The 14522-nt window shown below is 44.6% G+C and overlaps 1 protein-coding gene across 1 annotated transcript; it reads right to left on the bottom strand.

Annotated features, from left to right (window-relative positions):
• Nucleotides 1-1620: 1620 nt before the first annotated feature.
• rrm2 (ribonucleotide reductase M2 polypeptide) lies at nt 1621-5806 on the bottom strand. The gene is made up of 10 exons (XM_088940517.1): nt 5527-5806; nt 5169-5243; nt 4617-4763; nt 3896-4012; nt 3619-3752; nt 3221-3315; nt 2977-3110; nt 2533-2637; nt 2335-2448; nt 1621-2032 (listed from the first exon to the last, which is right to left on the bottom strand). Exons 1-10 carry the CDS (start codon nt 5617-5619, stop codon nt 1880-1882), a joined length of 1167 nt encoding a protein of 388 aa, XP_088796643.1. The 5' UTR covers nt 5620-5806; the 3' UTR covers nt 1621-1879.
• Between the last annotated feature and the right edge of the window lie 8716 nt (nt 5807-14522).

The following is a 14522-nucleotide window of genomic DNA, read 5'->3' as shown; positions in this document are numbered from 1 at the left end:
TTGATGCCGGGAGGGTGTCACCATGTGATTGTGCTGTTCGAAAATGAGCATCAGGTCCATGTTCGCTCCTCGGCGGTGGGATGGGGCTTGCACTTGAATAATCAGATTGTGGGTAAAACATATCCGTCTGGAAAGGAAACGTGAGGTGTTTTTTTTTTTATTCACAAAATGCTTTCAAACAATACTGATGTTATTGGTTTGCTCAAATCCAAACATACGGCTACAGAAATGTTAAAACGAATGTCGGCGCTTGAAAATTAGGTGATCAATCCGGCAAACTGGCTTTAAATCGATTAAATTGACTATTAAATCTTCCCTGGATCCCTAATTTCTGGTTACATTGTTCGTATTTTAAATATCAAAAAGCCAGTCCCGCCCCTGTCTTGGCTAGACTCATCTTTCCTTCGGAACTGTTTCACCTTCCAGCCCATCAGGCCAGGAACTGTCCCGATAGTTACTGTTCAGGAAGTAACATCCACAAACTTGTTTTTCTGTAGAGGTTCAAACTTGTTTGAATGTGCTTCCTCATACCATACATCGTGGGCTAGAACTGTGGTCTTTTCAAGATCTCATTCCGACTTTCCGCTCAACGTTCCCAAGTTTTAATCACATTAAAAGAGGGGAAAAAAAACATCCCTGAAATGCTAAACCACGTGCCCGGCCAAATTTAATTGACTCTAATTGGGTGGAGAAAACTTCCATGCGTGGGCCAACCATGATCCTTACCCTGGGTTTGCTCGTCCCTTATTCTTCCTCTCCCCTCTATTCGGCTAATTTATATACCGCCCTTGGGACACCTCCCTGCTTACGCAAGAGGCTCCTGCACCCAAGTACACAAGCATTTTAAATCCCCAAATCCGGTACAACTAAACCCAGAATTAAATTAAATTAATAACTTTCATGATTTGTACTACCATAACCAATTACACTTCTAGTATCACAGCAATGGAATACAATCACTGCTCTCCACTGGATCTTCCTTCATGGATTAGATTTGCAAAATCACTCCATGGACCCAGAGGTTAAAATGCACTTTTAAACTCTCAAAATTCTTAGCACAAAAGCTCTTGGTTTGAGGCAAAGGACAGATCAAGATTTAGTTGTCATACAACTTCAAAAGCCTGAAGCAGTGCAGGATGTTACGCATGTTTTGCCACGTTTGAGAGCACAAAGTGGCAAGCGTAGGTCTGAGACCACAGTGGATCGGAAGGCTGCAGTAAACCGCCTAAATAAAAAGGCAGCATTGAGTGTTCTTACTGGGAACATCCTGTAGGCAAGAGACCAGGCAAGACAGTACAAGTGGAGAAAATGGAGACTGTTTGGAAGGAGGGAGTGCTGGGAGCCTTGAGTGGCAGGACTTACTACAGACTTGGAAGAATGCTCTGCCATCAGCTCCACTGGAAGAAGTGGAGCTGATACTCCCATCTGCAAGATGTTTTACAAAACATCACTGCATTTTAACTGGTGTATACTAGCCCTCCCGATACCCATGTCCTGTTAAACTGAAAAGGTTCTTACTATAACCACAGTGTCGTAAAGTCATGTGCAGAAACCTCCTCTGTATCCTTGAGGAAGGAGCATAGGCTTGACACAAAGTACGCAAATCCTTAAACCCAGAAGGAATTTCTAAACAGCCTTTATTATAAAGCCAATATAAAACTATAACCATATACATAAAACATTAAAAACTGTACAACAATTGAATCCCTTCGACTCGTTTCCAGGGAGGTTGTGCAAAATGGTCTGCTTTAGTGGCCTATTTCACGGCAACACACAAGACGAGACGGCGATACAGGAACAGAGGCGTCTCTGGGCATCGGTCCCGTCTCCATGGATGCACTAATGCATACAGTCCCATCACCCATCGCGCTCGTCCGCATCAAAAGTCGGCATCCAGCCTGAACGTGTTGTCCGTCGGCGCAGACATGACGCCCATCCTCTGGTACTCCCCTACGCGCTTCTCGAAGAAGTTGGTCTTTCCTTCCAGGGAGATGTTTTCCATGAAGTCAAAAGGATTCTCAGACCTGTAGATCTGTGGAGACAATTGCACTTCACTGAAGAGCGGCATAAGGCTATAAACTCAAGCTTTATACAGTTTAGTAAGCTAAATGGAGCACTGCGATAAACACCATCAAACACCAAATGGTAAATTCTTTTACCCAGATTTGTAAGTGGGTTAAAACAAACTTTTACATCATGACAAATTGCCAAAACCTGTTAAGGGCAGCTTTCAGACAGCTCCTCGTAGTCGAGGAGTGCTGTCAGCAGCCATACCACCCTGCAACTCGCAACTGAAAATGACCAGTAAAGCACTAGACAAGTGGAAGGAATTACCTTGCTGAAACCCAGCTCCAGCATCAGCCTGTCCGCCACAAACTCAATGTACCGCTTCATCAAAGTGCAATTCATGCCAATCAAGTCCACTGGCAAAGCTCGAGTGAGGAACTCCTATACAAAAAAAACAAAAAACACATGGGATCAGCCAACAGAACAAAAGAACATCCCAGCCCAGGTTAACAGAAGGGAACACACCTGTTCTATCTGGACAGCGTTTTCAATGATTTCACGGACTCGCTCTTCAGAGGGTTTGTGTACCAAGTGCTTGAACATGAGGCAGGCAAAGTCACAATGGAGACCCTAGGAGAAAAAACAAGACCGCATGATTCAATTGCTAGCATTGGATGGAGTACAATTTGTGTGCTATTGTACAGCAGGTGTCTGGAATCCTAAAAAGAAAGTTGTGGGTTGAATTAGGCAGAGCACCAGTGTTGAGAAAGGCATTTGACCGACAGCTCACAGGTCAGAAAAACTCTATGCATAATGCAGAAGCAAAGGAGCAAAGCTGAAGGGACAGAGAAAACTATTTATAGGCTTGCTAAATATCATTGTAGACTAGGAATACGCATATAGAGTCATATAGATTATAATTGTGGACTTGGGGGGAGGGAATAAACAGGCTTTCGGAAGAAAACTCACCTCATCTCTGCTAATCAACTCGTTTGAGAAGGTGAGGCCTGGCATCAGGCCTCTCTTCTTCAGCCAGAATATGGAAGCAAATGACCCAGAGAAAAAGATACCTTCTACTGCAGCGAAGGCCACAACACGCTCCCCTGTACAGGGAAAAAAAAAAACACAATGAGATTAGACAGGTGTGAAAAGTGACAGTTTAAGGCAGATCATTGTGCTAGAACAGGCACGTCTCCCAATAAACCTTGCATACCATATTTGGCATCTTTGTTTCCAATCCAGTTCAGAGCCCAATCAGCCTTCTTTTTCACACAGGGCAGAGTCTCAATGGCATTGAAAAGAAACTCCCTGCAAAAAGAACAAAACCTTCAATACAAGACCAGTCGGCAAAAGCACATTTTGACCTACATCTTCTAGTCAACATGGGGAGCAACTGAAAGCAAGAAGTGCTTGGAGTGTCACTGATGACAGTGCACAACTTTGGTCATTAAGTGGAGTATAAAACAAGCTACCCTGGGATCAATTAACTTCTAACTGGGGCTTGTGTGGCCTGTTTAATGCGTCGGCTTCAGCAGGAACTGCAGCCCAACAACTCTGGCTTGGGTGTATAACTGCAAGTCGTACCAGAGAAGAGGCAAGAGCTGTACTGACCTCTCTTTGGGGTCTTTAATATACGTGTCGATGAGCAGGCTGTACATTTCAGAGTGGATGTTCTCCATGGCGATTTGGAAGCCATAGAAACAACGGGCTTCAGTCACTTGAACCTCCTGGCTAAAGCATTCCACCTGGAGGGGGGAAAAACGGAGTTGAATGAAACAGGAGGATCTGGTCTGGGGTCTGCACGCACTTACAGACGTTTCCTGCCGATATGAAAAATCGGCAACTGTGAAACAGAACATTTAGAGCAGGGCGGGGTTGCGGATCCTACCAGATTCTCGTTAACGATGCCGTCGCTGGCGGCGAAGAAAGCCAGGACGTGGGAGATGAAGTACCGCTCCTCGTCCTTCAGGGACTCCCAGTGCTTGAGGTCTTTGGAGAGGTCCACCTGGCAAAGTACAGGCGATTAGACGCGGCTACACACCTCTAGACAGCCTTCGAACGACGTAGCTGCAGAAGACTGATCACAATCCACCACCACTTGCCAGGACAAGGGGTCAGTATACTCGTGTTGCACTAAGCAGTGCCACACAGGACTAAGTTGGTGGATACCATCAGAGATGGAGAACAGCACCACTGCTGCCTGCAACTGTAGGAGGTCACACCCTCTTTGCAGAGTGCAAGTTTTTCCCCCACTCAAGCACAAGTTTAAGAATTGTTTATAAAACTCAAAGCTAAGCAAAATTGTTTAAACAGGTGGTCTCAGATAAACCACCGGTTAGGATTTCTTTCAGGTACCAGTGAATACGCAACACTGTTTAAAATATTCTCCATAGTACCTAAAGCAGGGGTCTGAAATGGCTGTCCCTGGATTTCTATGTAGTTTTCATCCTTGCCCTGAGTGACTTGGACTCATCAGTTGTCAGGTTCCTAATCAAGCATGTCTTCATCAATAAGGCCCCCCCGTAAAACCCACAGGACTATGACAAATATCCCAGAGCGATCCGAAATTAAGGCCGACACCCAGGACACAGTGAGCATTAAACGCCAACCTCCTCCGCGGTCCAGAAGGAGGCCTCGGCCTTCTTGTACATCTGCCAGATGTCGTGGTACTCGATGGGGAAGATGACAAACCGGCGAGGGTTCTCTCTCAGCAGGGGCTCGTCTTCCACGGTCCACTTCTCCGCTTTGGGCTTCAGCTAGAGGAAACGAAATAAAGCGACTTAAACGGGGGACGGGCGCACGTCACCCCGCAGTTGCACACCTGGTGGGGGGTTAGAACGAGCGGCTGAGCTAGCCGAGAGCCGGCCAGGACTTCAAGCCCGGAGCTCCCGGGACACACGGAGGACCTCACTAAAGAGGACATACCGCGGGAAGCTGAAGTTCAGGCCGAGACGCCGGGGTGAAAAAAATATCCTGAAACCGCACAAGTCGCGCCTACCCGTCAGTAACAGAGGACCAGCGAAGCTATTCTAAAAACGCCGCGTAGCTATTTCCCCCCCCCCTCCCTCCCGTAACCACACAAGGCAGAGCTGCGCAGCGTTTGGCGCCAACACCCCCCCTCCCCCCAGGAGAAGGTTTTCAACACCTTTTAACAGCCTCACCTCGTTCCCACTGTCTTCGAAGATCTTCCTCGCCGTTTTGGACGCCAAAACCCTGGTACTGCTGAGGCTCGGGGGCTTATTAGAGTAGAGGGAAGAAATAATCCCGGTTAGCCACCAACTCGCTCAACAATTGACGAGAAGATAACGGGTTGCTTCTAATCAGGAGTCACACAGTAGTTTTTTTAAGTCTATTTAAAATGCAGCCTTAGTGCGCGCACTGGGAGTTACCAGCACCAAGTTGTTTTTTTTTTTTATAAGCGCTGCCATAAGAAATACCGATCTGGGTTACACGACGTGAGCTTCTCTCACACCAGGGAGTACATACACCTCGCTTGCCAGCACCTATGCAAGTACTTACCGTGTTCTCCTTGTCTGTTAAAGAAGCCGCACTCATCTTGGAAACGATCACTTTCTCGTTCTTGGCAGAGAGGGGAGAACGAGCGGTAAGCATCTTTGTTTGCTGGGATGAAGAAGAGTTCTTTTTAAAAAAAACCGAAATGCTAAGCGACGATCTTAAAACGACGAACTAAAATAAACACCGACAGTTCGTATTAATCGTGTAAAACACCCCAAAAAAATTCGACGAAGTCTAGCAACTGCACCCTAAACCTGCACCTATAAATGCCGAAGAGGGGAATAAAGGAGGTAGTTTCTCTTGGTGAATTTATCTGTTCAACTGTTGGCGCCGGAATCCGTACAGCCAATCAGCAAGAAAGCAGAGCCCACAGCCAATAGAATCAGTCTTAGGATGAATGACAGCGCCGATGGCCAATAAGACATGCGTAAAATGAAGACAACTCAACAGCCAATCAAATCAAAGGCCACGTGCAGCGCTCGGCACACAGCCAATCAGAGAGGCCTGAGGCTGACGGACACAGCCCGTAGCCAATCGGATTGTGGGTTGTTGAGGTATTCGTCATTTTGACGGGAAATGTTTTGTAACCTGGATGAAAAGGCGCGCTAAAAAGTTACACAATGCAATTTAAATATTATCTAATAAAACTAAGGATGTTATAAAAGCTGTTGTTTTAAACATATGGCATAAAACGGCAACTGTTGCATTAACGAAGCCATCAGAAAAGCATCGGTTTGTATTTTAAAAGATGTCGGACGTTTATTAAGTGAAATAACTTGCATTGTTAAAAGATGATTAAATCAAATCTTAGTACGTTTTGTGAAAAACATCCGCACTACATTAGTGAATCACTTTTGAACTGTTATTATTGCGTTTATCTGTGAAGAAGCAGGGGGTAATTATTAAATTAACCTAACGCAGTTTTCCGCAAAAATGCTAAAAGAAAAACATCGACATCCGTGCAGCCGATTTCTACTTTTAAGTAAAAAATACGATATATGAATAACCCTCAGAAATATATTACTAATGTAGTTTATGTACTGATGGCATCCAATGATATATTTTTTCTCGTGAAAGCATTTCCTGATATTGTGCAATATACATAAACAGGCCTCAACGGGCACATTATACTAAATAATTTTAAATGTCTTATCGGTGCATACTATATATATAGCTTGTCAAATCAATCGGGTAAGTACGTGGAAAATACTTTGTGGTTGTTTAACTTCACATACAGTTAATGTAATCCAAACGGAACTGAAAAACATTGTTTATGCAGACGCAAAACACAGTCGAAAAATAGTTGACTGTTAGGACAAATCGTGCAACTAATCCGACTGTGAATAATAATAAAAAAAACATACTCCACAATTGCCGAATTTGCTTTGTGAAATTCGACGCCAAACAGTTATTTACTGTAGTAACTTATTTAGAATAAACGATCCTCAGTCATGCTCTGCATCCCCTCGACCCGTGGGCGAACGAGCAAAGGTTGGGTTAAAACAATAGCATCGAGGGCTTCACTTACAGAACTATTAAAAGACAACCACTGTATTTTAAGTGTCACGAATTTCAACATCGTGGAAAACAAATACGTTTCGGGTATGTATATAGTCTTACACCTCGAAGACTCTTTTTAAACCTATGAGTAGTCACAACAAGGTGGAGGATCAGGTCAATACGAAAAGGCACTTGTTTTCTGGTAGCGTTTTGAGTTATTTACACGATCATCTTTATTTCATATTGCATTTGTCATGTTCTGTATCGCACTGTCCTTACGTGCTGGAGACACGTTAATAAACTAAAGCACCGAAAGTACGGTTAGGCCTTTCGGGCAGCCCGTGGGGTTTTGTCTTGGCTTCAGAACTACCGACATTTTTTCATTACGATTTATCCGTACAATACAACAGAAAGAACCTCGATTAATTAAATGCATGAAACTAAATATAATGTAGATTTTAACAAAGAATAACATTAGCTACTCAACGCTATTATTATTGTTATTGTTATTATTATTACAGGCGATTACCGTTAGCTGCTCTAGGCCGCTTCTCAAAGCGCTTGATAAACCACTTTTAAAGGCGTTATATATATATAAAAAGTTTATTATTATTAGGCCAAATGTTCAACTTTAAATGCAATGCCGTCAGTAGGCTAGATTGTAGTTGCCATTCCTTGCCGCCGGGGGGAGCCATTTCATTCACAATTGAGCAAGAAGGTTAGTCCAGCGAGAACTATTAATGTAATCGCTCAGCTGTTTGCCGTGCTAGAATCACTTAAAAACTCAACAACTCGCCAGGGCCTGATGGTATTCGACCAATAATTGTACTGTATACCAATATGCCTTGCTTATAATAATAATAATAATAATAATTGCTTACACTTATATAGCGCTTTTCTAGACACTCCACTCAAAACGCTTTACAGGTAATGGGGACTCCCCTCCACCACCACCAGTGTGCAGCATCCACCTGGATGATGCGACGGCAGCCATAGTGCACCAGTACACTCACCACACACCAGCTCTCAGTGGGGAGGAGAGCAGAGTAATGAAGCCAGTTCAGAGATGGGGATCATTAGGAGGCCATGACTGGTAAAGGCCAGGGGGTATTTTGGCCAGGACACCAGGGTAACACCCCTACTCTTTTCAGGAAACGCCCTGGGATTTTTAATGACCACAGAGAGCCAGGACTTCAGTTTTGCATCTCATCTGAAGGACAGCGCTTTTTTACAGTATAGTGTCCCCGTCACTATACTGGGGCATTAGGACCCACATGGACCGTTGGGTGAGCGCCCCCTGCTGGCCCCACTAACACCACTTCCAGCAGCAACCTTAGTTTTTCCCAGTTTTTCTCCCATCCAGGTACTGGCCAGGCTCACACCTGCTGAGCTTCAGTGGGCTGCCAGCTGTGAGTTGCAGGGTGATATTAGCTACTAACTACTAAACAGGCTACAGACGGGCATCCTCTCCTCTGATTAATAACCGTTCGCATGTTCTTAGCCTGTTGCTGCTGGAAGAGGTATTAGTGGGGCCAGTAGGGGGCACTGGCCCCTACTGGGTCCTAATGCCCCAGTATAGTGACGGGGACACTATACTGTAAACAGGCGCCGTCCTTCAGATAAGATGTAAAACCGAGGTCCTGACTCTCTGTGGTCATGAAGAAAATGGTCAATAAAAGTGTTACCTCGGTGTCCTGGACAAAATGTCCCCCTGGCCTTTACTAGTCATGGCCTCCTAATAATCCCCATCTATGAATTGGCCTCATCACCCTGTTCTCCTCCCCACTGAGAGCTGGTGTGTGGTGAGTGTACTGGTGCACTATGGCTGCCATCGCATCATCCAGGTGGGGCTGCACACTGGTGCTGGTGGAGGGGAGTCCCCATTACTTGTAAAGAGCTTTGAGTGGAGTGTCCAGAAAAGTGCTATATAAGTGTAAGGAATTATAATTATTATCTAATCTTGAAAGAAACCAAAGTATCAGCTTCAAATATATAGCTGTGAAGCTTGTTCCGGACTTCCACAAACCTTCGCGTAAAGAAACGCCTGATAACATGGCTGCAGCTGACATCCATCCAGACTTCAGTATAAATGTTTATTCAGCAGGAAAAAGCCTGCTGACAATGAGCTCCCATCCAGGTACTGACCAGGCTCCCACCTGCTGAGCCTCAGTGGATGGCCAGTTGTGAGCTGCAGGGTGATATAGCTGCTGAAACACAAACCAGGGAACACAAACGCAGACTAAAGGGGAATGCATCGTAAGGGGTCCCTGGATCAGGCTGCTCAGCCATGTCACTGGAGCTGACCCCATCATTCCTTTCAGAGGCCGGCTGGATGGATTCCTTGGATCGATCAGCTACTTGCAGCCGGCTACACTGGTTGGACAGAATGGTCTCTTCTGCCCTGTCAAGTTCCGTGGGATTCATTTTTATTGTAATAATAACCGAACTTAATCGTTTTTCATGGCTTGTGGATTGTTTCTCTGATATTTGAGAATATTGAAGAATATAGGAAACTTATAGTATATGCCATGAGAAATCTATGGCTAATCAGTACCAGACTCTGTACCAGCTTTTTCCCGCAGGCTGTCAGGCTCCTCAACACCCTGGAATCTACTTGCACCCACTCCAGTTCCAGAAACAGTTTAACCCCCCCCCAGTGTTTTTGTGCTTATTGTATTATATATTTGCCTTAGTAATTTGCAATATTTGCACTTTGCACTATGTGCCTCATGTCAGCAATGTCTATGTCAGTGTCCTGTCTGCATTTGCACCGTGGACCAGGAGGAAGGATATTTAGTTCCAGTGTATACTCGTATATGGCTGGAATAACAAATCATCATGAACTTAAACTTGAACTTGAGAATCCTGTTTTATTCTGCTACCAGGGTGGCATAGTGGTATGGCCTACAGGCTCATGTGTCATGGGTTTGATTCTTGACTGGAGCACCGTCTGTGTGGAGCCGCTGTATTTCCCCGTGTTTGTGTTGGTCTCTGTGGGGGTCCTCCAATATCTTCTCACCTCCTGAGGACATTCTGGCAAAGCTAGATGTTGTCTCTAAAATTCATCCTTGCGTGTGCAAAGTGAAGGGCTGATGTCACGCTTGTAGGCTCTGTTCCTGGAGCAGACAGCAGGTTTCCATGTCCCTTACATGGAGTAAGCACCTTTCCAGTGGATTTGGATGGATTTTATGCTAAGATGTGATTTTGTTTATGGACTTGTTTGAGATCATACGATCCTGATGGATCTCGAAGCACCAGCTTGTCCTTCTCGCCGACCTTGTGATTGGCAGAAACTGGAATCTCTGTAGCAGCTGTGCAGCAATGTACAGTAACAGCTATACAGTATTTTTATTTTAACACAATTCTTGGCTCTAAAAAGCTCAAAAATACACTAAAACCTTTTACATTGCATTTGTAAGAGAGGACAGGACGCGCCTGTTTTTCTGTGTCCATTATATGATGTTCTGTGACATACAGTATACTAGGAGGGTGTCAATCCAAAAATCAGAGAATATTACTTTGCATGAGAAAAGCACAGTGTTCTTTTTCCACATGTCCCTTTTAATCATAACCAATCTGCTCAAACATTGCCAGCAGTAATGACAGTGATTAAGGTCTTTGTTTCTCCACAACATTAATTACTGGGGAAGTAACAGAAACAGCTGAGTGCAGAGTCATGCCAGAGCTGTAGCTTGACTCCCTTACAGAGAGCCAGAAGATTGCATGGAAGCACTTCTGTCTGTTCCAGAACTACCCAATGAGAATCCCTTATCCAAGAAATAAAAATAAAGTTCTTTTATTTCAGTACAATTTAAATGTTTTTAGACGAATTTCCAAGAAATATACAAGGAGGAGTATTTCAGAAAAGTGTGATGTTTTTTTTTAGTTCAGCAATTGATGAGATTTAGTACAGATAATAACAAACAAAAGGTGGTTGTAAATTTAAGTGAATTGCTGTTACGAAGCAATTCACTTAAAGGTCAAGTAGTCTGTGCTCCCTACAGAAGAGAAGATTTGTTCTGACACAGTATATTAGACACCATTTTTGTTTTCCTCCTCCTAAATCTTCAGAGCCTTCATACTTAACAGAGCAGCTTTGTCAACGCTAATTCTAACCCGTATTTCCAAAAAGAAACAAAGAATTACTAATAAAAAGCTGACATTTAAGCGCCTGCTCATTTTAAAAAGAATGTTTTTATTTAAAAAAATAAATACATTCCTGAATACTTTACAAGATGTTTGTGAATGTTTGGTAAGACACGTGGCCGGGAAACATGATCTGAAGGCTGTAGGGCTGTTGTTGTTGATTGATATTTTACCGCAAGAAAAATAGTGGAATATAAATGTTGTCTTGATGTTAAAGGGGAACGCAGTGCATTTGTCATCACAGTGACTAGTGAGCAGGAAGGGCCGCATCGCGTCACACTTCGTGGGAACTCTCACTCTCGCCTGTGGCGAGATCAGGGCTTTGCAAAAACGTGGCAGCTTACAATACCTTCACAAAGCGCATTTTCAATTCAATTCAAAATACATTTTTCATCCCCAGAGGGGCAATTTAAGAAAACCTTTGTTTGGCCAGGAATCGAACCTTGGACCTTCCAAGTAGCAGGCTAGCGGTTAACCACTGTACCAAAGCGCCGCTTGAATCTTCTGCCTCTCATAGCTCCTCGCTCAAAGGTCTGGCTTTTGTAATCTTGGTGTGCCTGGGATATAGACCACAGATTAAAGCATCTCATACTCGACCATTTAAAAAGCTGGGCTGGGCTGAAGTATCACTGCAGGAGGTCTACAGCGCTGGTCGATGTCCCTGGTGACGCAGATTACAGTAACAGGAAAGCAGAGTGAAGCTCTCAGTTCTGCATTGCCTTGGCTCCGTCTCTCTTCAAGCTATGTCCCCCCTGTGCAGTAGAGGCACTGAGGCAGACAGCAGTGATACAGCACCAGCACATTGGAAAAATAGCCCACGCATGCTCACACAACGCCTCCATCAGCGATTCCATTGAGGTTTGCAGCGATATTAGTTTTCCATTAACCCCTTACCCTCTATCAGGTGTGTTCAAGCAGACCCAGGGAGATGTGCAGGCTAAGATTGAGAGTCCATGGCCAGGTTTCACACAAGACTGGCGAACCACAGACCACACACTTCTTGGGGAGCTGAGCTTGTAACCGTAGCGACTCCATGTTTTCATCGGAAGGGTTGTGTAACTCATTAGCTCAACTCATTACAGGTCTACAGTGTCTGCGAAGGTTTTCACCTTCATTACAAAACAAAAACAGAAAGAAGAGATGATCTCCTTAGATGCAGTTATAAAGAAGGCTAAATGCTCTTCAGTGCTACCAGGAAGGACATCTACGGCCTATGGAGACAAAATAAAGCTCAAGGTAGAAGATATGAGTTAAAAAAGACACAAATGCGAGGAGGAAGATTTAGATCATCTTGCTAAATCCGTTGTTAGAGACATAGTGATCTGAGAACCCTAACCAGCAAAGTAATCTCTACTGTATATATATGCATTACATACATTTTAAAGCTGAGGTCCTACACCTTGACATGATTCTTGCAAGGCCAGGCGTCAGCAATCGACAACGAACAGGAAAACGCTCTTCTTTGAAAATTTTGAACATAGAGGAAGACATCTTAACATTAACTCCAGTTCAGAATAGTTTGCTATTCCTCTCTCACTGTTGGCTGTGTTATGTAACACTTAACAAGCTGGGGGAAAAGAGCAGACACATCCCTTCTCCCTGTCAAAGGAGGGGGGGGGGCGTATTCACCAGCTCCGCACGGACAACAGCCGCCCAGCTGTAAACTCCTGGGATAGCTGGACGGCAACAGCTGCCTTTGTGTCTGCGGTGAATGTTAATGAGCATTTTAGAGGCGCGAACAAAGGCCGGATTCTCGTAATGGTTCCCTAGATCAACGAGAGGACCCCCAACACGCTGCTCGGTGAAAGACGTTACCCTGTAACTCTTCACGTTTCTCGCCTTCATGAGCGCTGTTCCTCTGTGATGAGGTTCCCCAGACGAGACTTTTTTTTTTTAATGGCAACTCCTCTCTCCTAGCAACAGCAAGAAAATTCTGAAATTTCAAGCCTTTTTGTTTTTCCACTGCAGAATGCCTTGTGATCTGTTTTCCACATATCAGAAGATGCTATCCTTATCCAATGCAACACACCTTCAAACAGCAAGCCCCTAAAGTCATTAACGTTCTTTGGACTTGTTTTTAAACCCCTCTTGATTGGACAACATGTGTCACAGATAGACAGTGACCCCATCATCCAGGATACTTGTAGCTGACAGCGCTACCTAGCAATTTTAAGGGTGCTAGGAATCTTTTCCCCCGTCACCTCTGACCTGTGGGGTAATTAACGGGCAGCTTAGCAAACAGGGTTGTTATGCTGGGCTATGCTGATTGTCCCAGTGTGTGTGCCAGGGAAGCCGGCAGACCTCGATTAAAAGAGGAGGGCAGGTGGGTGAGGAGAAAAAGGAACGCACACCACCGACAGAGACGCCAGCCATGACAGGCATGTTTGAATTCAATGCGGCTCCTGAACTACCGCCCGACCCTCACTTTTGTCACGCCCCCACACGTGTAACATGTTTTCCTTTTCGTGTTTCCTCAAAACTTCTCACTGTACTGATTGTATCGAATGTATTGTATTATTATTATCGTATCATTTGTTACACTGTGGCTGTGTTGTCTGTGTTAAGCTGCTGTTGCACTGCAATTTCCCTTATGGGATCAATAAATTATCTATCTATCGGTAACGGTTTTATTCCCAACTGATTTATCTACCCCCTTGTTTATGTGCTAGCAAATGAAAGTATAAGATCCAAGGGCTTTCTTTTTTGCCCTCTGAAACTCCATCGCACTTATTCAGTGCAGGCTGTCAAAACTTCTGAACAGAGCCCAAGGGGTTAGACACTGGACGGCTATGTAACAGTTATCACTTCCATCGGTCTCCCTGTATCCCTCCTCTGCCTCACCTGTGCGCTGCCCCTTGGTGAAGTCCTTACTCTGGCTGGAGGGCCGACTCTCTTCCTCTGACAGCCCATTGGCAGGCCCTCAGCTATGCAGGGTAAGCCAAAGTGTTTGGTAAGGTACTCAATAAACACCGCTAAGTGCCTTCTCTTATTGGATGATGTTATTCCATGTGAATAAAAATCGCATTGCTTCAGTGTTTCCATATGGCTCCAGAGGTGCAAAGATCCCGTTTCAATACACCCTTAACTTCCCCTGAGTAGTCTGGCCAATTTTGGAGTCCAATATCACTGTACAGTTTCCCAGACTGCACAAACATAACGTTCCCCTTTCGTTTACACAGCTTGTGACAGTAATATGACTTACCCTGAGTTCTAAGGTACTAAGCGGTGCAGAAAAACTTGGCAAGATTTTGCCTGTGCTGTAACCTGATGTGAATGAGAGCCCTGTTTTCCTCAGTCTTAGGGGCAATGTAAGTACTTGTTTATCCAAGAGCTCATGGAAAGAGGCCCTCTTT

Source organism: Atractosteus spatula, chromosome 2 (genome assembly GCF_055471065.1).
Source record: "Atractosteus spatula isolate fAtrSpa1 chromosome 2, fAtrSpa1.hap1, whole genome shotgun sequence".
Classification (NCBI taxonomy): domain Eukaryota; kingdom Metazoa; phylum Chordata; class Actinopteri; order Semionotiformes; family Lepisosteidae; genus Atractosteus; species Atractosteus spatula.
This window is presented reverse-complemented; position numbering and strand designations above follow the sequence as displayed.

Coding starts and splice junctions, on each gene's coding strand:
- rrm2 (XM_088940517.1), bottom strand. CDS start 5,619: ATGCTTACCGCTCGTTCTCCCCTCTCTGCCAAGAACGAGAAAGTGATC. Junction 4,013..4,616: donor CCTTCTGGACCGCGGAGGAG/GTTGGCGTTTAA, acceptor GTACTTTGCCAG/GTGGACCTCTCCAAAGACCT. Junction 3,111..3,220: donor AAACAAAGATGCCAAATATG/GTATGCAAGGTT, acceptor TTCCCTGTACAG/GGGAGCGTGTTGTGGCCTTC.